General features: G+C 39.8%; 1 protein-coding gene across 4 annotated transcripts in view; it reads right to left on the bottom strand.

Moving 5' to 3' along the window:
• Positions 1 to 290: 290 nt before the first annotated feature.
• osbpl3b (oxysterol binding protein-like 3b) overlaps positions 291 to 24,532 on the bottom strand; it is a 37,834-nt gene continuing 13,592 nt past the window's right edge. The window contains exons 2-23 of one of the 4 annotated variants that reach the window (XM_072460633.1): positions 20,361 to 20,497; positions 17,448 to 17,564; positions 15,928 to 15,981; positions 14,655 to 14,768; positions 14,122 to 14,286; positions 12,468 to 12,591; positions 10,217 to 10,320; positions 9,770 to 9,862; positions 9,550 to 9,709; positions 9,095 to 9,225; positions 8,402 to 8,506; positions 7,565 to 7,702; positions 6,459 to 6,546; positions 5,445 to 5,689; positions 4,145 to 4,282; positions 3,990 to 4,053; positions 3,831 to 3,909; positions 3,604 to 3,748; positions 2,890 to 3,034; positions 2,689 to 2,815; positions 1,460 to 1,579; positions 291 to 884 (exon numbers count right to left, since the gene is read on the bottom strand). In XM_072460633.1, coding sequence (XP_072316734.1) covers positions 788 to 884; positions 1,460 to 1,579; positions 2,689 to 2,815; positions 2,890 to 3,034; positions 3,604 to 3,748; positions 3,831 to 3,909; positions 3,990 to 4,053; positions 4,145 to 4,282; positions 5,445 to 5,689; positions 6,459 to 6,546; positions 7,565 to 7,702; positions 8,402 to 8,506; positions 9,095 to 9,225; positions 9,550 to 9,709; positions 9,770 to 9,862; positions 10,217 to 10,320; positions 12,468 to 12,591; positions 14,122 to 14,286; positions 14,655 to 14,768; positions 15,928 to 15,981; positions 17,448 to 17,564; positions 20,361 to 20,456 — 2,649 coding nt within the window. In that variant the 5' untranslated portion in view covers positions 20,457 to 20,497 and the 3' untranslated portion in view covers positions 291 to 787. Of the gene's footprint in view, positions 885 to 1,459; positions 1,580 to 2,688; positions 2,816 to 2,889; positions 3,035 to 3,603; positions 3,749 to 3,830; positions 3,910 to 3,989; positions 4,054 to 4,144; positions 4,283 to 5,444; positions 5,690 to 6,458; positions 6,547 to 7,564; positions 7,703 to 8,401; positions 8,507 to 9,094; positions 9,226 to 9,549; positions 9,710 to 9,769; positions 9,863 to 10,216; positions 10,321 to 12,467; positions 12,592 to 14,121; positions 14,287 to 14,654; positions 14,769 to 15,927; positions 15,982 to 17,447; positions 17,565 to 20,360; positions 20,579 to 24,532 lie in introns of those variants that run through there. The other 3 variants (XM_072460635.1, XM_072460634.1, XM_072460636.1) reach the window with 3 other exon arrangements.

Raw genomic sequence — 24,532 nt, 5'->3', positions numbered from 1 at the left:
GTTTTGACAATATTATTCAAATAATGTCAAACTAATGTGGCAAAGACAAAAATGAAGTGAACATTTTGATGATTGAAATCAATTAATTAACACGCATGTCACTAGGCGGTTTAAATTATTTATTTTGTGCTGGCAAATATACACCAAAAATCAAATCTAATAACTGGGTTGTCTGATTATTAGAATTTCCTGGCCAAGTAAATGAGTCATTGGTGATTTGACATTCAAATAAAAAGGAGGCAGCACAGAATTCAAATGTAACTGTTGCTAAACATAAATGCAAAAAATGAATTAAACAGTATTGTTTATTGGGGCTCATGGAGCAAAAGTTTAAGACACATTCATCTGACTGTCCATATAATTATAGAAGACACTGTCGCATTTAATGAAATGGTTTAAGTCTTAAATTCACATACACAAGAAGCATAACAAGAGATGATTTAACAATGAATGTAATATGACAGTAAATGAAACATAATCATGACATAACCATTAAGGCTTTATGCAGGTGCAGAATGTATTATGTTATCTCAGACTGAGGTAGTCCATGAAAAAAACAGCAACTGGAATTAACATTGTTCCTTTAGCTTGTGTAAATTCATTAAAAAAACGTTCTACTTTCCGCCATTTCTATTTTCTTAAATAATTGATTACATTCACTGTTGTAAATAATTAATTATGTTCTTGCATAAAATGTATACAACTTAAAAAGTACTTGTAATTAAGGCCATACATGATGAATTGCAACAGAGAAGCGGAGGAGCCGGTGCAGAGGACGTATGCGCCATCACCACAGTGTTGGAAAGTCTATGTGTCCAAAGCCTGGGTCGGCCCTCAGCTCCCAGTACGTGTTGTTACTGACCCATGTGTCATTTGTAGATTTCCTGTTCAGAAAGACGCATAAGAAAAGTATGAATTATTCCCTGTTTTCCAGAGAGTTTTGTTGAGACTATGCAAGAGGACCCCTTTTTAAAATGATTATCTTCTGGCCTGAAGGCTTTGTTGGACACGACAGCCAGAGTGTGAAATGGGGAAAGAGATGGTAGAAGATATTTGGCTGAGAGAGACCCCTGTGTAACTAAACTAACTCAAGAATCTCATGGACTTCAGAACATGTTTGTAGAGGTCTAAACTAGAGCTTTTTGTATGAAACAAAACAACATTTTATTCTTTGTAGAAGTCATTGCATTATTCAAATACATCATCACCTATATGAACAGCACTGAGATTTCCATTTGATTACGACATATAATGTAGCCCTAGTAACAACCCCATGTACTCAACGTGCAACGCCTTAAACCACTACACCACCGACAATCCATAGAAGAACCTTTTTTAAAGAAAGGGAGACAATTAAGACTTTGCTGTGCCACCAATAGTCGTTTGCTCTTTGCTCTAAGATGAAAACACTGATGACTAAAACCTTACAAAATAGTAATGCCATAAACCCTTTTCATACCTAAAGAATTTTGGTAGATGTGTAACGTTGCTCTCGAGTGTTTTTCGTCGCTGTCTTTGCATTTCTTCAATTCGCTGCTTCTCCTCCTCAGCTTCCTCCAACTTCCCCTCCTCCAGCAGTCTGCCAGGGCAGATATTCAGCATTTTAATATGTTTATTTGTGTAGCACTTTCTGACAGTCAAGTGGTGCCCAAAGGACTTCACTGAGGCAATGCATCAGTTAGAATTACTTACATTAATTAAATATGTCAAATGCCTAAAGAAGTGTGTCTTAAGATGAGACGTGATAAGGGACAGTTATAGAGCGTGGGTCAGGAGGAAGGCCGGTCCAGAGTCTGGGACCATGAACTGAAACCAGTGAGGCGTGTTCAGAAGATCGTAGGGTCCTGACTGGATGGTGGACAGTCAGTAAAGCTGGAGCGTGTCCATTGATGTACTCAGTATTTGTGTACTTACTTGTACACAAGTACTGAGTAACTCTACTCAGAACTGTACTGGGAGCCAGGGACGAGAGCGGAGGACGGGAGCGATGTGAGCATGTTCAGAGGCATGAGAGGAGCCGCGCTGCCAAGACTGCGGAGGAGGGATTTGTTCAGTCCAGTGTCGAGTGCCTAACAGTAATCAATCCGAAGACAATCAGAGCATAAATAATCTTTTGGGCTCGAAGGCTTTATTAGACGGGAAAGGTAATGAGGGATGAGAGAGACGGGAAGACATGCAGGACATTGTTGGAGTCGGGATTCAAATTCACGACACTGCGGTCAGCTGCACGTGTGCTGTGCCTTAACCACTCAACCACTGGGCAGCACCAATCAGTACAGTCCAATCAGTACAGTTGTTGTCCTGTTTTGTAAAGGTGACGTCTAATTCCTCACACGTGTTCGCGCGAGCCCAGTTTGATTCTGATGTAGACTTGATTTGGTCCTGTTTTAGTCGTGTTTGGCTCTGGCTTTGTTCATGTGATTTGTGTTGAGAATGCCTAAAACAACAGTGTATTGCGGTTTCTTAGGCTGCCACATAAAAGCAGTTAACAATAATCGTAAAAATAGAATGAGCGTCTTTTGATCGTTTGACAAACCTAGATTTACTTTCTCTAAGAATGTCATCCGGACATAGCATGTTATGTTTGATCAGATCTTTCTATGATCTGACTCACAATTGTAGAAACGTATTTTTACACCAGATCTGAGAAGCTTTTGGTGTCTTAAAATAAACGGCAGTTGTTCTAACCTTTGGTCCACTCGCAGTCTCGTGTCTGTGGGTGGAAGCAGCACTTTTACTGAATGGCACAGCTCGTTCAGCTCAATGGCAAATTTGGTGAAGCCGTAGTATTTCTCAAAGTCTGTGGGAATTGCACCTGTAGTAAATATAAAAAGGTGAAATATAAGTACAAGATAAGATGAACTGAATACATCTAGTCTGACGTCGTACCCGCTCTCCAGACACACGTGGCCGTTGGAGGGTCTCCACAATACACGGCTTCGTGCCATTTCCCAAAAAGTCTATGAACAACTTTTCCTTTCTGATCAGTGACACTTCCCTCAATTTCATTCACGCTGGAGTTCCAGTATTTAGCCTGGAAAGACAAACGTATGTATATATGAATGCACAATGTGTACAATTAAATCTGCATTGTCCGGACACACAGAGCTCGGAATGCAGTGAAAGACCTCCTCTGCCCCCCCCGTCTGTCAGGGATGGGCTGTAATGAGCCGGGGGGGCTGTGAAATCTGACGTGTCTTGGCTCGTCGTTCAGCACAGCTTCAAGAGGCATTTGAAACGGACAAAGCCAAAGCAATTAACGTTCTCTCTTCAGCGAAGCCGTCAATCACACCGACTTCAACAAACATGGACGGTTAGTGTGGGCCAACAGGCTGCATCTGTGTCTGTGGACCCATGAGGACTTTGAAATATCAGTGAAATGGTTGACAAGCCAAATTGGTGCGAAAACATGATCAGAAACTTAGATTTACAAAGTGCAGTAACCATGGCGGCACAATGGCTGACTGGCTAGCACTTCAGAGAACCGTGTCTGTGTGGGTTTCCTCTGGGCAAAAACATAGTTGAGATGTGGAAAGTTAGTGTTTTATTGCAGTTTTTTGGTGTCACTCAAGGATTATTTGTTCTAAAAAACTCTGCTCGTACCTTCACAAAAGTAATCTTGCACTGACACACATCACTGCTGGTGTTTCTGATGGTGATCTCTCCGTAATGTTCGATCCAGCGCTGGCCACTAAGGATGTTGTGCACACAGGACGTCACCTTGTTCCACTCGTAGTGATCTCCAAATCTTCACAAATACATTTATTGTATTGTTGTATCACACACAAAGTCTTCTTCTTACATGACACTAGAATGTAAGTGGAACATACCCAGGCAGAGTTACATGGGTTGTACCAATAGGAACAATCTCCATCGATTTCCCCCAGAACTTGTTCTTGCATCTTACATCTACAAAACAATACAGTTATAAAACACATGTATATAATTATAATATCCAGTATAATTTCTAAGCCTGTGTGCTCCTTTACCTTGCCAGAAGAGGAAGTTTTTAGATTCTGCGTGACAAGCAGAAATAGGTGGATGATGACTGACCTGCGCACATATATATATATATATATATATATACAGTAAATCACTCAATCCTACGATTTGTACTGTGAACTAGACTAGGATGTATCTGTACTTGTTCAGCCAGGAACCGGAAGCCTTTATCGGGCCGATCACATTCGTATGTCTCTCCAAGGACAGGGTTAAAGGGCTTTCCTCCAGTGCGGTAGTAGCTGGAAGCGTAACCTGATACGACAAATGTGGAAATGTAGATCTAAACAAATTAGGAAAAAAAAGAGTTACAAATTTGCTTATGATGCTGTTTTTTATCAGCAATAATAGTACAAACCAGGAGATTTTTCACAAAATAGATGTAGATGAATAAATCTCTCAAAGCTTTGCTTGTTATAACAACAACCATTAGAACTGCAGGAGTGTTGTACATGTTGTTGATCAAATGTGTTCAACTTCTGTGTCATGTCCTGGAGCCCCATCTCTCTGCTGCCCCCCTGTGCTCCGCCCCTGTTCTCAGCTAGAGCGCCCCCTGTCTGCAAACTGGAGCCAGAGTCCAGACTACGCCACTAAAACCTCAAACTTTAGTTGGGCGTTTTATGTGACTCTTAATAGTCTAAAATTTAAACATTGTGAGCAAAGTGCTTAAGTGTAAATAAAGGCTAAAATATGAGATGGATTATAAAAAAAATGAAAAGTTCCGGTTTAAGCTTAGTATCATCTCTATGGACTTTAAATTGTTCCTGTCATCTATTATAAGCAGCGTGTGAGCTGCACACTGGGGCAGGGTGCTCCTCGTGTCATTGTGCACTCTTGGCACTTGCCTCTTGGTCACAGCGTGACTCTTTTTACTTTGGACACAGCAGATTTATAAAGGAGCAGGTTTGTTTCACTCAAATGAAATGTGCAGGTGCAAAAACCTTTAAAACACAGAGCGCCCCATTCTCCCAGTGTCACCCCAGACACCAGTCCTGTTGTACAAGTGCACGCATTCAATATAAGACTCTCGCCCTGCTCTTCCTTGTAGTAGAGTAGATGATGTTAACTTATTCAACAAACCGCGAGATAAACAGCCCTTTGGGACACTGAATGAACCAAAGATCAGAGAAGCTAGAAGTCAGTGCGGAGTCAAGACGCCTTAAATTAGACGCGTCAGAAAGAGCAGAGGGCGTCTGAGAAGAGCATGTATCTACTTTCTACTCCACTACTCTTTTGAACAGGACTGAAAAGTAGAAAGTACTTCTCATATGGTTATTTCAGCACATTCATGGTGACATTCTGCTGTAAGATAAGAGAGCTGAAATCAATTCATTTGCTTCTGATGTCCACTTTTACTTCAATACTTTTGCTTAAATAGATTTGTATGTGCTACTTTTACTTGAGTCGTTGTTGTGCCCCTGTATCTGCACAGGTTTGTCCCGTACCATGCGTTCAAAGGGGTCCTGGGTGCTGGCGGCTCGGTCCAGCAGCTCACTGTACTCCAGCTCCTCGCACAGACGCTGCAGAGTGTTGAGGGGCTCGTTCAGCTGCACGGGCATGGCCACTTTCGACAGGTCTTTCCCAATGTTGTTCCTCAGGATGTTCCACAGGCTGACGGTGCTGTTGTTGGGACTGGGAGAGGGGAGACAGGACCTGCGCTTGTAGAAGACACTACCGTCCTCCACTAAACCTGAAATAACATACACACGCCATAAAGGTCAGGGCGGCCGCACGCGAGAAGGTCTGAAAAAAAGTCTGAAAAAGTCATCAGTTATGAAAACAAATGCACACAAATGTAAGTGCTTTCAGTTCACCAAGCAGCGCAAGATGGAGGTAAGCAGTTACGGTCATTGTAGTTGTGATAATAGATGATTCTACATGTTTGAGAACAGAATCGCGCTCACCCCACAGACAAAAGAGTGTAATATGACAAATAATCGCTGATGAGAAGAGCCACAAAATCTAATATATGGTTCTAATGGTTTTTAGTGAAATATAGAATACTGATTTACAAAGAACAACGGAGGGGAGAGAGCAGAGGAATGGAGGAAAAGGAGAGGAGAGGAGGAGAAATGGAGGATTTGGGGGAAAAGAGACACGCACACACTTTTACAGTGCAGCGGTGCAAACACTGAACACAGCTCACCACCATGTTAAACACACAGTTAAAACGTGACATTTTATACAATTACTATTCCCGGATTGTGGTTTAAAAGACTTCCGACGCATCCCTGACGCACATACTCAATATAAATTGGGAATCCATAAAATGACTGTACTCAAAAAGTTAATTTTCTAGAGCTACTATCTAAATAACCTCAATTAGTTAAAACTACGCAAACAAGATACTTAAACATATATTAAATTCGAACATATATTTTAATTTGAACATATATTTTTCATAGTATTTCGTTTGCCGTGTGAGTAAAACCATATGTTGTGTCTAAATAAATACTAACCTGATCTTTCACATTCGGTTTCATTGCTGAAGTTGTCCATGGAAATATTGTCACTGACGTCGCTGATGTATGAGTCGTCCTCCGAGACCTAAAACACCAAACGCTTGATCAAACTCTCTGTCGAAAGGTCCACGGAGGATTTCACTTTTTTCAGACTTCCTGTCCTGTCAGCAGAACATCCAACAAGCTCCAGATAAATGGTCCCCTCAGAGTCCCTGGCAAATCACCTCTTTCACGTTGGAGTATTTTTAGAACAAAGTAATTAACTATCATTGTTAAATTATTTCCATTTGCTCCATAATGTAGAATCTTTCTGCTGGACTTTTCCCAAAGATGGAAACGATGACCTAAATCAAATGGTCTTTGCTGAGTGTCAAGCTTGTGTTTAATCACAGCTCAATTAAAGGTGCATTGTGTAACTTTTAGCATGCTTGTATAGTGTATCTCCATGGAGACAAGCAGGTGATGCAACCAGACCAAGTTACAGGTCAGATCTGTGGAGTCAATTCATAATGAGCAGTTAGAAGCTTTTCAAGGTGTTTTTGAGAAAAGTTACACAGTGCAGCTTTACACACCCTTTGTCTGTATCAATCAGTTCTATTTCAGTAGAATAAAATCTGTCTTGCCTCGTTGCACTATTTTGCAAAACCAAATATTTGAGAAAAGATGAGAAGAAGTGCACTGTCTCCATCAATTTAATGACATTTATATATATAGCAAACTTGCATTAAACTTGCATTAGCACGATGTGTCTTTTCTGGTGGAAGGTCCGCCAGCAGCACTGAATTAAACTGATCTAGTATGTCACATTTATACAAATCCATGTTTTTATTGTTCAGAAACAGATCTGACATGTAACTTGTTGTTTAAATTGAGATAGATTTAATACAAAACAATAACATGGCTTATTGGTGGCAGATTTCCCCCTAGAAATGTTTCCAAGAGCACTTTTAACTGACACACTGGAAGTTGGTGAATGACTGAATCTGAACGGAAAATTGTGGGTAAAAGTTTGATCCTAATGAGCTCCTTCTGTCATGGTTAGAAATACAGATAATTGAGAAATCAATATTGCTTTAGTAGCTTTCTGTGTTTGGAAGACTCACCTCATTTTCAGAGGAACTTGCAGACAACAACACTTCATGTGCATCAAAGAACTCAGACAAAGACTCATCGATGGAGGCTCGACTCTCGTTTGAAACCTGGTGCACGAGATGATGGGAGTCCTCCTCAGACTCCTGTTTCTAGGAGACAAAATGGCCACAGCTAAAAACGCCATCATTAAAGGGGCGGTTCAAAACGTTGGATTATAGCATTCACGCAATGCACACATGCTAAAATAATCATAATGTTTAAAATAATGTGCTTTAATTACTTATAATAGCTATACAGTAATTTGTCTGGAAAACCCATTCAACTGAAATCAAGTGTATTAGTATTCACAGCAGAGCAGAATAATGAGTCAACAGAAGATGTGTAAGCTCAGCGCTGTGAGATACAAATCATCTTCATGTCATGATCACTGCAAGTTCAGCTCCGTAAATCTGATGATTGGTTTTCTCTTCAAGACGTTCAAGCCAGCATGCACAAACAAGACTTAATCCACAGTTTGATGAAGTGTTCTTTCAAGACAATGCTTTGACTCTCACTTATGAACTCAGTGTTAAATGCAGATGGAGAGAACATAGGGCTGTGCAATTAGTTTCATTTAGTTTGATCAATGAATCGATTAAGAAAGACCGCTTGCAGAGATCAGTCTTTGAAACTTTAAATGTAAAATGGCACCGAATAAAGTTTGTATTGTTTAAGGAAATCTTATTAAAAGACAGTTTTATTTGTTTTGAATAACAGTTTCAAATTGTGACTGTTCTTTGTCATATCGCCCAGCCCTACGTGAAGGATTCATTTGGTGGTGAGGTTTCAGACGCCTCGGCTGCACCCACCTGCACTGGGGCAGTGATATTTATTGTTGTGTCATTGTCTACAATGTGGGACACAGCGTGAATCTTGGACAGACGCTCCCTCAGCTCACTGTTCTGGACTAAAGCCTGCAAACAAACCATCACAAACACTGTTGAACAAGCAGTCTCTTATTATTCTGAATCCTGCTGCTGAAAACTCTTACAACCCTTTTTCTTCGAATCACCATCCTTAAAGCCATATGCAACACATAGAATGGCATAATGTCATCATAGTCTTCAGCATCAGCGTGTGGTACATCGAGGCTTCGTAATCAGGCTGGAACACTGGCACCCTGGGCGCTTTTAGAGATTAATTAAATGTGTGTAGGTACATTTTCAACATGAAAGAAGTCAGCGCAATCACAATCAGCAAGTTAAATCAATGTAAAAAAAACATGTATAACTCATACAGACTGCACTGTGTTCAGATAAACTATAACTATTAGTATTATGTCACGTAGTTGGGCCTGTAACAATAACATGTGCCATAAATAGAAGATATTGTGATGATAATCTTGACAATATTTATTTATTGACCTTTATTTAACCAGGATAGTCCTACAGAGAATTAGAATATCTCCTGGCCTCAATGAGGACCCTGTTGTACATGTTTTAGTGACTGAGCAGAGCCGGTGGAGTCGGGGCTGAACTGTTATATTAAGGTTTATAACTTACTGTTGATAGGGCGTTCTTCAGCCCAACCACCTGTGGAGACGTAGGTGGGAGCGTCTCAGTGTCCACACATTGTCTTAATCGCTCTCTTTCTGACGTGAGAGAAGTTAAAGCGGACGTCATGGTCGTGTGCACTGGAAGAGAAAATGTCATGGTTGATATGAAAGCTGAGGAATGTTATCATCAAACGTGTCTACACCATGAATCTAATGTAGAAAACGAGGTCTACACTCTGTCCATTCAAATACAAATACATTCAAATAAAACGATACCCTTTCTTGTTATAGCTTTGCTTGGTATTATTCCACAGATCTGCCCTGTAACTTCTGTACTAAGCTGTAACACACTGTGGAGATGAGCAGGCCACGGACCCTCCTCCAGAATAGACGCATACTGGACATTTAATATTACAGTTCTATTTTTTTTTGGACAAATTATGAAAATGTTGGTTAGCTCACGGTTGGTAGCCACGCGGCAGAAGTCCTCCTGGAGCTTGGCCACATCGATGGGACAGTCCAGAGACTCCGGGTCGCCTTTGTCGTTGCCCAGAGCGGCGGTGGAGAGGTTGGGATTGGAAGCGTGAAGTCGGACTGAGCCGGGGAAGATGCAGCTCGGAACCTGCAGCAGAACTCGGTTACTCCATTACTATTATCGAGCGGAATTTCCCCGCTTACTCACCTGTAAAGTTGTTTTGGCGTCTTTGTGGTCGTTTTTTGAACGCCATTTTCTTGGTAGTCTTTTTTCCTTTTTGGGGCTTTCAAATGTACAAGCCTAAATAAGAAAAAGAATGATAGTTTTGGACAATTTTGGTGATGTTTATACTTGGTAGATGTAATTCCGCAACTGTTACCTAGCAGCCGTGTAATTGAAATCTATGAAATTTACGCAATAATTATGATTTGACAAATATTGAACCCTGATAACACACTTGCTTTGTTAAATGATTGTTTTACAAAGCGTGTCTGTTGCGTTTAAATTGTCTGTGTGTTTTTGATGGCGTTGGCAGAGAGATTCCTTTCAATTTCAACCTTTACTTTTCATCACAAACTGCCACTTGACAGATGTAAAACTGTGACAGATATTTACCACAGGGAACATATGACTAAAGAAAGTAATAAAAAGTACCTGTAGAGCCTGGATGGATGGAGCAGAGTACGTGCGGTGAAGGACCTCCATATTCTGCAGCAGGTGAGACAGCTCCAGCAGATACGCCTCACACACCGAGATGTCTGAAGGGACGACAAACAGACATAAATCCAAATTAATTTCTTGCTCCAGCCAACAGGCAAGAGGAAAAAACAATTTCCTAGCTTGATTGCATGCTGCCATTTTGGTCTGAATGGGAAAAAGGATGGCTGTATTATTTACTCTCCAGATTTACTCTGACGCACTGGGTACATTTACAAGGCCAGAAAAAAATCACACAACTAGAATAATCAGTCAATAATAATTAATATTTAGATTTGATTTTGAAGTGATTGCCATTTACAAGATGAATCTTATCATCAGCAACACACGCGTTGATTAGAGGATTTCTATCGTTTAGAAGACAAAGTACAATTACTTTTTTTAAAACTCTGAATCTTTAACGTTTTTGACACGTTAGTTTGGCCTTTTTTGCATAATTCTCCTTGTCAAAACCGGCACAAATGTGAACAATCAGAAATTAATCAGATGAAACTCCAGAAATCAGTAAGTACAAATAAGTACATTTGAATAGCCAATATTTAAGCCTGAACTATGCTGATATTTCATTAGGAAATTGTTTGTATATCATTCATATAATTAAAGCAACGTAATGAATGAGTGAGTAGGTAAAACATTGAGTGAATGGCATTTGACAAGTTTTGCTTTTATAGAAAAGAACAAAGTTAAACCTGTGGGTCCCACAAAAGTCCCATATTAATTATGAGTTCAGGTCTTGGTACAGTTTATATCTATTTTTCTGCTTTAAACCTGATTCATCTCTGGCTTGGTCCTATTTATTTACTTCTATATTTGGGTTTTTTACCCACACACTCTCGTATTCACATCAATAAAAACACAATGATAAAAAGATCTGCAGCATGTCCACTGCTCATGGCCTGTTTGTGCCTGGCTGTTTTGAACTTCCCGAGGGGGAAGTGGAGAAGAGGCCGTTCCCAGGGAGTGTGGGGTCCTGCAGGATGCTGGGAACACGTGCATCTAGAGAGCTGTTAATCTGCTTTACTGTCTTTAAAAAATTTAAAAACAGAACTGGTTCATTTGAAAAGGTTTGCAGCAGTCTCACTAATCAAATTCATTCCAAGCATCTAAATCATGAACTCAGATGGGTTTATAAGTGCTCTTCACAACTTTCAGGGCGAGGTCAGGGTAGAATTTAAAAAACATTGTCACACTAATGGTGCACTTCCTGATTCACAGAGAAGAAAACACTCTTTTTGACCCTAAGAGCTGCTTTTATAATATATCTGACCTGGGGCAGAACAGATTTGACTTTATTACATGACAAATATCAGGTACAGACAATTCAAGCACTTTAATACAGTCAAGGTGGAACTTAACATAAGCCTTGTCTTTTCTGAAATAGTACTTAAAGGTGCACTATGTAACTTTTCTGGTGGTGGTTTGTCGCCTTCTTGTCTCCATGGTTTGTATTGCATTTATTCAATTACAGGTGTGTCTAATGCTAATACAGAACAACTCGCATTCTTCTGTGAGCAGGCTTGCCTCATCATGGATCTGACCGGGCCTGTTTGTCTCCATGGAGATATATTTAATGTCCTACTGTGGAACATTCGAGGCAAAGCAATAGAGGTTATGCAGATGGAATCACAGCATTCAGCAGTGGCAAAAACGCAAAGGTGAGAAATTTTCTCCTGTCAAAGGTCAAAACGCAAAGAGCTGCTACAGTCGACAACACATATAAAAGTCTACAACTCTGCAAAATATTTAGTTTGTACCTGACATCTAAAAAAAATGAATCAAGCAGGACAACAGGAACACAGCAGCTACGCTCACATAAACTGAATATATTTCTCTCCTTAAATAATATGTTTTTGAGTCAGTTTAATTGCTGTGGGACAGTTTTAGCAAACAGGCTAACAGAGAAAATAATTTAATTTTCGATTTTTGCCATATAAAGTTAAGGTAATTTGAGTTAAAAAAAACAGCCCCACAGACAAAAATAAGGTTAAAAAAAAAAAAGAGCAAAAAAACACATTTTATCTTGATCAAAGTAAAACCAAAATTCAATTCACGTTCAAGTTCTAAAATTTGATCTCATTCTTCAGTTGAATTACTTGGACCAGAGCGAAACAGCTGCTCTGACTAAAACCCCACAGTGAGTGAGAGAATCCAGATGAAGCGAGGAGAGCACTTGTGTACTTTGAGTCACCTTTGGAGCACTTGTCCAAGTCGTCGGAGGACTGGAGCCAGGCGGCTACTTTGGCCTGACTGTTACATCCGACGGCGAAGGCTCCCGGAGAATTCACCGTGGACTGTCTGCGTAAAGACATGCACTGCAGACACAAGCAGAGGTCAGGGCCAATCGCACTGGATATGTTGTATGTTGTTCTCAAAAGCGCATATACTTTTACAAAACTTGAACGCCACTTCATTTATCTGTAATGTCTGTCCTTTCTATGGCAACAGTCCCATTTTTAATCATCCCGAAACCCATGGAAACCCACCCTTCAACTGGGGATTTATGGTAGAATGTGACTTTCAACTGCCCACTGATGTTATTTTGACCTTATTTATGGCTATTACCTCATCTGCACGTGATAACAACTGAAATACCGTATTTTCTGGACTATAAGTCGCACCTTTTTTCATAGTTTTAGCCGGGGTGTGACTTATTCTTATATTTATACTTATATACTTATACTTGTACTCCGGAGTGACTTATTTGTGATATTATTTGCTATTTTCACACTTGCAACCGCATTTCACACTCCAGTGTGACTTATATATGTTTCTTTCTTCTCTATTATGCATTTTTTGGCTGGTGCGACTTATACTCCGGTGTGACTTATAGTCCGGGAAATACGGTAACATTTCCTCTGCCAGCACAGTTGAAATTATTATAATTGTCTCTTAATAGTACAAAAAGTGTGTCAATCAAACAGAGGAGATATTTGTCAGATGAAAGGAATACAAGCCATGAAATGACTATGGTTTATAGACTTTATGGTTTATAATGGTTTATAGGTTTATAGACTCATTTTGATCCCAATATTGGTGCTGACATGGATAGCTGGAGATCACATGAGCAAACAGGAGATAGTTTTTTTCATTTGTGCCATTTGCTATGTTTGTTGTCGACTCCTACGCGTATCCGTTAAAGAAAAAACATCTGAGAATAAAGTAAAGTACTGGCAGTGGGCACGTATCGGTCGAGTGGGATTTTTCATGGAGCAATGGTATTTTGAATTTAAGAGGACAACCATAACTTGTGCATAAATCACTCTAAATACAACTTTGAGTGGGAAAAGAGAAAACAAATATATTGTATTAAAAGCAGTGGTGGGAAGTAACTAAAGTACAAAAGTAAAGGCACTGTACTGTAAAATGTTTATCCATCTGTACTTTTCACAGCCATTTCACAGTGGATACTTTTTACTTTTACTTCAGTACATCCGAGAGCAGTAGATGTACTTTCGTAGCAAATTCACGGTGACGTTCTACATAAAGGTTTTTGAAGTTTCATTTTTAAAAGATATCCAAAGTGTGTGCAAAATACTTAGTCTAAAAGTAAAAGTTTAAACATGCACTTTATACTTTTATAATATATATGATTTTTTGTACGTGATTATTTCTGTGATTCTTTGCTGCTGTATTTGTACTTTTACTGAAGTAACTGAGTCCCTCTTCCACCACTACAACCTCATAAAAGTCCATGTTGCATTATACGTCCCCTTTAACATAATATGATGGGGTTTAACAGTTTTGGAATTGGCTTTGGCGTCTGAATTTATCACATCATCCAAAACCTGAACATGAACCCGACATATTCAGACGCTGTTTTACTCGATCGCGGCACTTTGTACCTTTCTGATTGAGGCACTCTCGTTGGTGATGGTGGAAGTGGGCGAGGGGAAGTGCGAGGAGAAAAATGTCTTCTCGTTTGGGTACAAGGCAATCTCGTTTTGTCGATACACTCGATGGTGGCGCAGCTTAGAGACCCATTCATCAAAGAGCTCTTGGGACTTTATCTGCAGGGTGGAAAACAAAAGGACAAACGGAGGAGGGAAAGTGAGTTGAGGGTCACACCAATGTTGTAAACAGTAAATGCACTATACACTTCTCATGTTTTACTGCATTGTTTGCTTTTAACTTTTTTAAGCCAGCTCTGTTAGTCTTAAAAAGCACCACACCAACAAATAAAACGCACTGTTAATATGATCATTTTAGAATTATGAATGCAAAAAGTAGACAAGTAATAAGTACAGAATATAATAGATGCATTTTGTCACCAAATATGACAGAAACAAAGATTGAAACAGACTCATAATTGATCTTCTTGCCTCCTATGAGTCTGGTGAGTTGGTTTAGCCCAGCCGGTTGTATCCTTGTGGTTTACCTTAAGGTGATAGATGTTTTCCTCAGCATCAAGATCGATGCACTTGGCTTTCTTCTTAATAGCCATGACCGACAGACCCACATCAATACAGCCATGCAGCTTTCCCTTCTCAATCTGCAAGACAAGGGAAAGTCAGCGCACACTTATGAATAAATTAGATTAGGGTTTTATACTCAAGCATCAGGAGTCTGCCCAGCTTTCAAATGCACTCAATTGAAGTCTAACAATCAGCAAGATGAAAAAGACGTTCCCTATTTAGCCTCTAAGAACGTCTGTATTACTAATATATCATAATTAGTGAGTGAGACGCATGCCGTTATGTAGCTCGCTGATGATCAACAGTGACTGCACTTTGAGGTTCCCTGAGGTCATTTAGCATTCATTTCCCCCATAAATAAATGTACATTAAAAGTTTGAAAGCTCGCTGCATCCTAATCAGATATGTGGCTACTACTACCTATACTTTTTTTTTTTTTATCTTTATCTAGTTTTAAGTTTTGTAATGTGTAATGTGTGTTGTAATGTTTGGACCTAAAACAACCGGGTTATAAACATTGTTTAACTTAAAATACAGGTGATTTTTCTCCACCGTACCTTTAAACACCTAAAATTTACATTTTTTAAAAATGTCTATGGGGACTGTTAGCGCCATATTTCAGGTAATAGAATGTCCTCTTTAAACAACTAAATAACATGTCTGTCTTTCCTTAAAAACAGGTGTTAACCTTGTAATTTAGACTTGCACAAACATGTTCTGAAAAGCATGTGATTCTTCTATTTTAGTCATGGTATTGGTTCTGGAAATGGAGATGATACTAAGGAAAGGGTTTTTATACTCAATACCAATATCTAATAATGAGAAAGCCATTTTCAATGCAATAGAATGTCATTTCTCAAATGTAATTGTTTCTTTAATATTACAGTCTGGTTTTATGCAAGTCATTAAATAGACCATTATGAAACTATTTTGGAAAAGTACATTTTGTCCTATTTCTTTGATTTTCTCAGTATCCATACTTGAGTTTGAATTTTAATTTTGATTAGTATTGATTTTTTGGACAACCCTACTGTGAACTGATACGTGATTAGAAAACATACACAAATTCAACAGCAACTAGAAAACTTTTCAGGAAATTTGCAATAACATTAAAAATAAAATCTCAGATCTAGCCGCCCCATCGAGAGTGCAGCGTTAAAAAAACACATCATGTTTGTAATAATCTGTGATGGGTGACAGGTGCACATAATGCAGGTTGAAAGCTTTTGTACTTACGTCAGCGCTGCACTTTCCATATTTCAGGATGCCCTTGTCCAACAAAAAGTATCTCTGGAGAGAAAAGCTGAAGTCACTGTCAGGTCACAAATCGGGGCAAAGTGTACTTTTTGGGTTGCGGCAAAAACAGCAGTAGGTGGCTGTAATCTGTCTATATCACTCCAATATATCCAATATATTCACCTAATAGATCCCCTAATGTTAAATGCACATCTTCAAAATCCTGTTGAAAGCCCAAAGATGTGCAAAGCTGAGCGTGAGTCAATACTAAATGTATAGAGTTCTATTAACAACCAGAGCGACGGCTAATGGCTCTTGGAGCAACAACAAGAAAGCCTGGCAGCATGAGGCCTGAAAAAGCATGGATTTAGAACAAACATGAGTCACTGAGCACACATTACTTTCCAACAAAAGATCTTTAAAGTAAGAAAAACTGAAGAAAAAGGGAAATGACTTTTTCTTGTGGTTTGAGGGGCTCTGTATAACAGTTTCATTATCTGATTTGAACCATTTTTGAGAAGTCTTAAAGTTAGATTTTTTTTTATTGGAGAAAGAAGGAACTTTGCACTCAACTTTCCATTCCTTTTATGTAAACTTAGTTCTGACTCCTAAAGCCTTGTGCAGACTATGAAATCACACAGTGATTCCCATTAAAAGAGGGGATTATGGCGTCCTCCCAAAGTCAGACTGTCTCCCTCTTAGTCTAAAAACAAACATGACTATTGAGTGGCATAAGAAAATCACACTTATCCAGTTATTGTCCATCCCCTTTATAATACGCCTCATGTAGCGCCTTGTTAACCGTCTTATGACACGCATGACACGCTGCAGAAATGTGTGTAATATGTAAATATGTAACTGTCCCCTCCCATGAATAATGGCAGTAATTTATAGGACAAATTAACACATGTATTGTGATTTGTTTTAATAGTGCTAAACTGATAGGTCATGAATACTCCTTATGTTTATGTAAATACTGAATGTGGACTTTGTGAAATGATCTTATTGTTGAATGTGTTTTGTTTGCAATGTATTATTTATTCCTGTAAATCAGGGACAGCAAATGGAAATGAGCTATTTACAATCTTGTGTGGAACATCTTTGTTTTTTATGAGCTAAATGTCTCTACATTGTCCCTTCAAATAAAGATTAAACTAAACATGTAAGTACAACAAGTAAAAGTAACTATAAAGTAAAAAAATAATATAAAATATAGAAATTGGTCAGAAACACTGGACCCACAGAAGCAGCTTCCCTTGATTATCCTCCTCCTGTTCAGCCTATTAAAAGGACCCTTCAGCGTTTGAAAAATGATTGCAAAGAGCTCCAATATGAGCTCCAATATGAGCGTAATGAGCCGTAAGATATGAAGATCCTAAATATGGTATTTTCCCCTTTTTTCTTTTACAAGGTAGAGCAGTCATTTACAGCAATAGTTTTGACCTAGATTTACTCTCAGAACTAATCAGCGATCAGTAAACCTCCGAAACCGCTTTAATGTTCAGAGGCCAAACAAATACCTTGTGCCATCCTTTCATGGGCCACTTCCTCCTCTTGAGCAGGAAACCCTCTTGTTTTGGGGGCTCCTGGACGCTGCTGTAGCCTCCTCTGAGACCCTCCACAATCTCCCAGCTGTCCTGTGGGAACAGCACAGTGAAGCGAGGGGACGGACAGGATACGCTCTGTTTATACAAGAAACTCTCATTTTGGAGTTGCTAATCCCAGTTGATGTATGCAAACAACAAAGCCAATCCTCAGCTAAAACAAAGACTTATTGGCTGTATTTACTGTACTTACTCTGCTTTTGTTGTCATTTATGTTACGCACCATTTAACAAAATTAGCCCGCCTAATCTCATATATTTCCATAATCATTTCTTGTTCGAGATTCGACGTGTTGTGAACAAAATCCCTAGAAAATACAGAGATTCAGATTTTTCATCACAGACTAATCCACGGTGAGTTCCCGGAAAGCCGTGGATTACAGACACATTAGGGACGCAGAGAATATCCCACAATTGTTTTCAAGCAGTCGGACGAGAGGAAGATAATATTTGTGTTTCAATTGCAATTATTAGAATCTACCTGCTGTCTGGCGAGAATTACTTAAAGGTGTATTTTGTAACTTTTCTGCTGGCGGGTCTGCCACCTGCTTGTCTCCATGGAGATCTTGCAAAATGATCTATCTCCATGGAGTCGAGCAGGTGACAAGACAAATCAATAAAGACATGTTAATTGATTAAACCAAAGATACATGATACATAAGATACAATGAATGTGACGCTCCAGTGAAAGCAATAACAACAGAAAAGGAACATAGTGCTTTTAATGTTTTATTTTCTAAATTTAGCCATTATTGCTAAGTCATAATGTTGTGTTGCTTTTTTATTTTTCCCAAATAAGCTCGTTTTCATCTAGTAAAGAAAAACAAAGCTACAATTAAACACAAGTCATAGCTACTCATTCATGTAAAATATAACATATTTATTAGTTTTCTTTTCCACTCAAATAAAACTTTATTTGCGACACTTTGTTTAAAACCGCTAATTTATGTTTTTTGCTGTTGTGTTATTTCCTGATGCCAGCTGGTTTGTAATGACCCAGTTTATGAGTTGTTGGCAGCACCCGGAGGCGACTCTTCCTCTCCTAATCCGATCCTGATTATTTTGGCGATCATCGAATCTCTGGGTGCGTTTAAATAAAAGCCCCTCTCCTGCCGCGGGGGGGCGTGGCTTCTGGGCAACACTCAATGAGTCATTGCCAGACGTTGCCTAGGCGCTGCTGTTCAAGGTCAAGACACTCAGAGATTAAATGAGACTGTATTATCGTTATCAGCGCAGTTAAACGCGAGCTTAAGTGTGCTAAATGCCCTTCTTAACTTCCTGTATATTATTAATCCAGTGCGAGATGGTGAATGTGACCCGACCAATAATATCAGTAATATAGCCATTTTTCTGAGATTTTTAATGAAACGTGCAGCAGCAGGGTCGTCAGTGTAGATTCTCTGTTTCTCATTGGTCCTTAAGAGTCATGTGACAAGCACTGGGCCAGTCAGTCTCTTTAAACGCAGAAGGAGCTGGAGGCAAGTGCTTCAAACTGGAAAAATACAAAAGAAACTTAGAATGAAGTAGTTGTTTGTTATCTACTTTTGGCTTTTCCCTCTGGCAACAGCCACGTCCGCTTCTTTGGTTGTGTTACAATGTATTTGGCATTGACTTTATGTTGCTTTGCTTCAGGAAAAACATTACTTTTATTATTTTGTTGTGGGATTGGCACAGAGAGAAGAGAACACTGGTGATTTATTGGGACTGAATAAGTAGAAGTTGGAGACATGACAAAGGTTTGCAACAACCTGGCATAAAATGTCTTCAAAAAGAATCCAACTGAAAAGGTGGACTTAGTTTTGTTCCGGTTGTTCTAGTTTTATTCCTTTGAGTTTAGGTTTTATTGGACAGAACAGCCTGACATGGGGGGAGAGCAGGGGGGACACCAATTGACCACCAAGTCTACCGAGTATTTCTTAACACACTCAAAATTCAAACTAGTGGCTATATTTAATTGGTTCAACTAACATTTATCTTTTATGTTGTTGAGTGCTATGTGCGGCTGAGAATCCACACTCTGCATTTATTTACCTTTAATTACATTTTACATGGTACGTATAGAATAAAGTAGTGGGACTCGGACTTACTTCATACACAAGGCAATTCAAAGTGCTTCACACAGCAGGAAAAATGCATTCAAATCACAAAGAAATTACAGAAATACAATAAAATTAACTAAATTTAAAATTATCAATCCAACTGATTTTCTAAACTAATAAAATCACAAACAAAAGAGAAGAGTGCAACGATAAAAATTAACTACAATAAAATTAACTAAATTAAAAAATTATCAATCCAACTGATTTTCTAAACTAATAAAATCACAAACAAAAGAGAAGAGTGCAAAGAAAAAATCCTTTCAGTCATATGCGCAGCTAAACAAAACTGTTTTTAGCTTAGATTTGAACATTGTCAGAGTAGAAGCCTCTACTTCAAATCACTACTTAAAACTCATCTGTTCAAACTGGTCTTTCTTTAATATTATTGCTAAATGTCATGTTTGTTTTTTCCTCACATATAAAGCATCCTTGAGCATCCAAAAAAGTGCATAACTCTGATTATCATTATTATTATTTATTTCAATTTACAATATTCGATATTCAGATCGTCGTAAAGGAAAATTAGTTCCAATCAACATATCTGGATAACTAAAGGTCAAATTAAATCTCTAATTTTATGATTACTCCTTTTGGCAGTTAGTCATGAGTTTATTATTGTGTATTTTGATGAGGGAAAATAATTAAGAATCAATATTTCATAGTTTGTATACTGATAATTGTGTGGCGGCTCAGCTCTTTGCTGTTTGCTGGCGAAGTGCTGGGTGAATTACCGGTCTGCTGTCATGTTTGGAGGAGGAGCTGCTGTTGCTGCGAGAGAGAGACGAGATCTTCTGCGACATGTTGGAAGCGTTCCCCTCAGAGCCCATCACAGCACCGCAACTAGCACCGGAAACCTCGGGCCATTCTGCTGCAGAGGGAGAACAGAGGGGAGGGAGGGGAAGGAGGGAGAAGGGAGAAGAGGAGGAGAGAACGGAGAGGAGCGCAGAGTGGGAAATAATGGAAAGTAGAGGAGGTATAGAGGGGGGGAAGAGGAGAAGAGAAAGGAGAGAGGGAACTAATGGAGAGGAGGTGGAGGGGAGAAAAGGAGGAGGGAATGGAGAGGAAAGGAGAGAGGAGTAGGATGGAGAGGAGGTGATGCCAGAGAGGGGAGAAGAGTTTCATATGTGGTGGGATGGAGAGGAAGGGAGAAAGTTGGGAGGAGAAGGTGAGAAGTGAGGAGAAGGAGAAGAAAGAGGTAGAAGTGGACAAGTGTGGAGAGGCAGCAGAGGGGAGGGAAGGAGAAGGAAGGAGAGGGGAATAGGAGAAGAGAAAGGAGAGGAGGAGAAGGGAGTGTAGGGGGAAAGAAGGTGGGGTCAGAGAGAGGAGGCGAAATGAGGAGAGAGTGAAGAGGAAGGAGGAGAAAAGTGGGGAGAGGTGGAAAGAGGAGCGCAGAGGAGTATACGGGGTCAGAAAGTAGTAGAGAGCGGGACGATGGGAGGCAAGGAGTGAAGGAAAGAGAGAGTAAAGGGTCAGGAGAGGAGGACAGGAGAGAGAAAGACACAAGAGGGAAGTAAATAAGAGGGATCAAGAAAGAAGGAGGAGGCAGAGGAGGGAACGAATGGAGGAGAAAGAGGAGAGCAGAGTGAGGAGTGGAGGAAAGGGGTAGGAAAGAGGAGAAGGGGGAAAGAGAGATGCGTTTAATGGGGAAGCCCTCTAAAAGCCTTTTATCTCATCTCACTGAAAAATGCATTAGGTCATGAAAAGCGTTTATACTTTTCCGTCATCAAGTTTCAGAAATCACGAGAAAAGCTGCACAGACAAAATCAGAGAAATTGACAGGGATGAAGACATAAATACATTATTCTGAGACAAAGGAGAGCACTTTTAAATAATTAACTTGTATCATTTATGAAGAGGGATGGATGGCCAGGGCCGCAGTCCACACAATGCGGCTGCAACTAACGCTTATTCAAGTGGTCGACGGATGAGTCAACATTTACATTGTACACTGAGATTTTTATTTTTTTTACCAAATAAAGGTTGACATATTGTGACTGAGACTGTTTTTTAGATAGAGAACATTTACAAAAAAAAATGTGTAATGAAAATCACAAATGATTTATTGTACTTTGCTGTTTTCATTCAATAACACTAACATCTTTTCAGAATCAGAATTACTTTTATTCATATCCCCGAGAGGAAATTCTATTAATCCCAGACCGCAACCGAGCAGCAGAAGAAAATAAGTTATCAAGAAAATAAGATTAGATTTGTTGAAACCAAAATGAATCATAATAGAATAAAATATAATAAATCTGTTTTAATCAACTACACTTGGAATGAACAAGATACTTTGAACTTTGAACAATCTCCACAGCCTAAAATGAGCAGAAGAAGAAAATAAGTAATTAAGAATTACAATTACATCTCACATTCTTCAATTAAACTGTTGAAAATCGTGTAGACATGAAAAACAATCAACATCAAACTAAACAAGACAGGACCAAAGAAAACTCTAATTGAATAGAATTGAAAGAATTAAGGAAAAATAATGCTTATAATGCATTGCCCACTGAAACTGAGTGGGATGGTGATGTCAAAAACAGTCTGCAACGCCTTGTTCATTTTTGTCCAATGTTTTGGTTGAACAGAGGAGGAGCAGAGGAGGAGCAGAGGAGGAGCAGAGGACTAGCAGAGGACGAGCAGAGGACGAGCAGAGGAGGAGCAGAGGACTAGCAGAGGACGAGCAGAGGATGAGCAGAGGAGGAGCAGAGGACTAGCAGAGGACGAGCAGAGGACGAGCAGAGGACAAGCAGAGGAGGAGCAGAGGAGGAGCAGAGGAGGAGCAGAGGACAAGCAGAGGAGGAGCAGAGGAGGAGCAGAGGACTAGCAGAGGACGAGCAGAGGATGAGCAGAGGAGGAGCAGAGGAGGAGCAGAGGAGGAGCAGAGGACGGGCAGAAGACGAGCAGAGGAGGAGCAGAGGACGAGCAGAGGACGAGCAGAGGAGGGGCAGAGGACGAGCAGAGGACGAGTAGCAGACGGGCAGAGGATGAATTGGGTATAAATGAGGTATTTATTGAGTAGGAGCAGAGGTCACAATATCACAATATGAACTTATTGTGAGAAAAAACATCAAAAACATCATTACAATGATACTATTATTCACATAGACATCATGAGCAGAAAAACAATAAGTGATGTGTGAAATCATTCATTCACTTTAATTTACACTGTGAAGGAGAATCAATACAACTTTAATGACCTCAAAACGGCAATTTAAGCACAATGGGCCTCATTCCTGAAGCATTCCACAGCCCCATGTGACCCCTGTGACCCCTGTAACCCCTGTAACCCCTGTAACCCCTGTGACCCCTGTGACCCCCATGACCAGACAATTTTACATTTTTTTTTCATTTTTCACACAATAAAACGATCAAAGCCCTGGGTCAAGTTGGTGACTTAAATATGCTTCCATAGAGTGAACTCATGTGTGTTTGGACATTTTGAATCACCATTAGGTCAGGTGTCTTTATTCGTACTCTTGGGGAAATAGATTAAAATTTTTATGTAAATAAACATGTAAATGAGCAACGTGGTGTTTGTAGCTGCATGTTCTCTCATTTACTCTCATTTAAGAAGGAATTTGGAATCTTAAGCGCACATCGTGAATCTGGTTTTCTCAGCATCCTCTCAAAGTGGAAGTTACGAAGTTACAATCTGAGAGAACATTCTTGAATGAGGCCCAGGGAGCAGTTCAAATACAAGAATAGAATGACTCAAACAAAGGTCTGGGAGCAGCTTCAGAGGAGGAGGTTTCGTCAGGGCTGCTTGAGGTGCAAAAAGACCTCAGGACAAAAGTGTTCCCTCCTCTGAGTCCTGCAGCTTGGGCTTCACAGCCAGCGTCAGGAGAAACCAGGGGAACTCTGGAGACACAACAGGAACCCTCTCCTCTGGTGTCTGGGTTTGGTGATGAAGCAGGCCATTCCTTCTAAGTATTTCCACTGAGCCGGCTGCTTTTGGTGCCAAAGGTCTGTATTTCCGGGGCCCATTATCTAACGCTAGCTCCTTGTAGGTCTCCGTGGATACAGGAAAAACAAACGGCTCATTCCACACAATCCAACAGTCCTTTCTGTCCTTTCTGTCCTTTCTCCTTCTGACTTTTGCACTTCTGTCACAAGGGCAGCCGCAGATCATTCCTCAAGTATATGGCCAAGTTAATGAAATCAAACTATTTGAATGAAAAAGTAGAGTCACAGTCAGAATAAACACTGTTTTTCACTTTGGTCCTGGTCAGAGAAGTATAATTGGTGAAAGGGGCTAGATTAGTAAACTACTGCGATGTTCCTGGATTTCAGCGTTGTGTTATATACAACATTTTGAGGACATTTAATTGTTAATCGTTATGGCAACAAGCCTCAAACCCATGCATAGGAAGGAGTTAACCCTGTAACTTTCCCTGAACTTGTTTCCAGTAATCAATCAGTCGGTTAATACAACTTTATTTATCCCTGAGGAGCAATTTAACCACACAATTATCGATTAACAACAGCACCATAAATCACAAGCACGACACCACCAGGAAGCAGTGCAGTTGATTGAAAATTCTTGTTTCAGAAGAAAGATCTATGAATTGAACTGGTCTCAATTGGTCAGTTAAAATAATAAAATAACGACCTTTACATTGGTCAATATGACTCCATGGAGGCCTAATAGCTGCAGCTTACTGTCCTATAGTGACGTGAGATCATCAGCCAAACACACATTATCACTTCTTCTGGGTGTCAAAATAAGGGGATCGCTTTAGGAAATGACAGTCGACCGCCGTACTTGGACTAATCAAGGTAATGTCCTGAGCCTGGACCACGTCAGCACTTTCACGTGAATCCGCTAATGCATGTGGACAGAAGCAGCTCCTGTGTAAATCAAAGCTGAGAATACATTTGTGTAGAATCTTACTATTGA

The sequence above is a fragment of the Eucyclogobius newberryi genome, unplaced genomic scaffold, assembly GCF_026437365.1.
Source record: "Eucyclogobius newberryi isolate DKJ021-1_F unplaced genomic scaffold, fEucNew1.0.hap1 SCAF_3, whole genome shotgun sequence".
NCBI lineage: Eukaryota > Metazoa > Chordata > Actinopteri > Gobiiformes > Gobiidae > Eucyclogobius > Eucyclogobius newberryi.
Note: the sequence above shows the minus strand (reverse complement) of the source record. Positions and strands in the feature narration are given on the sequence as shown.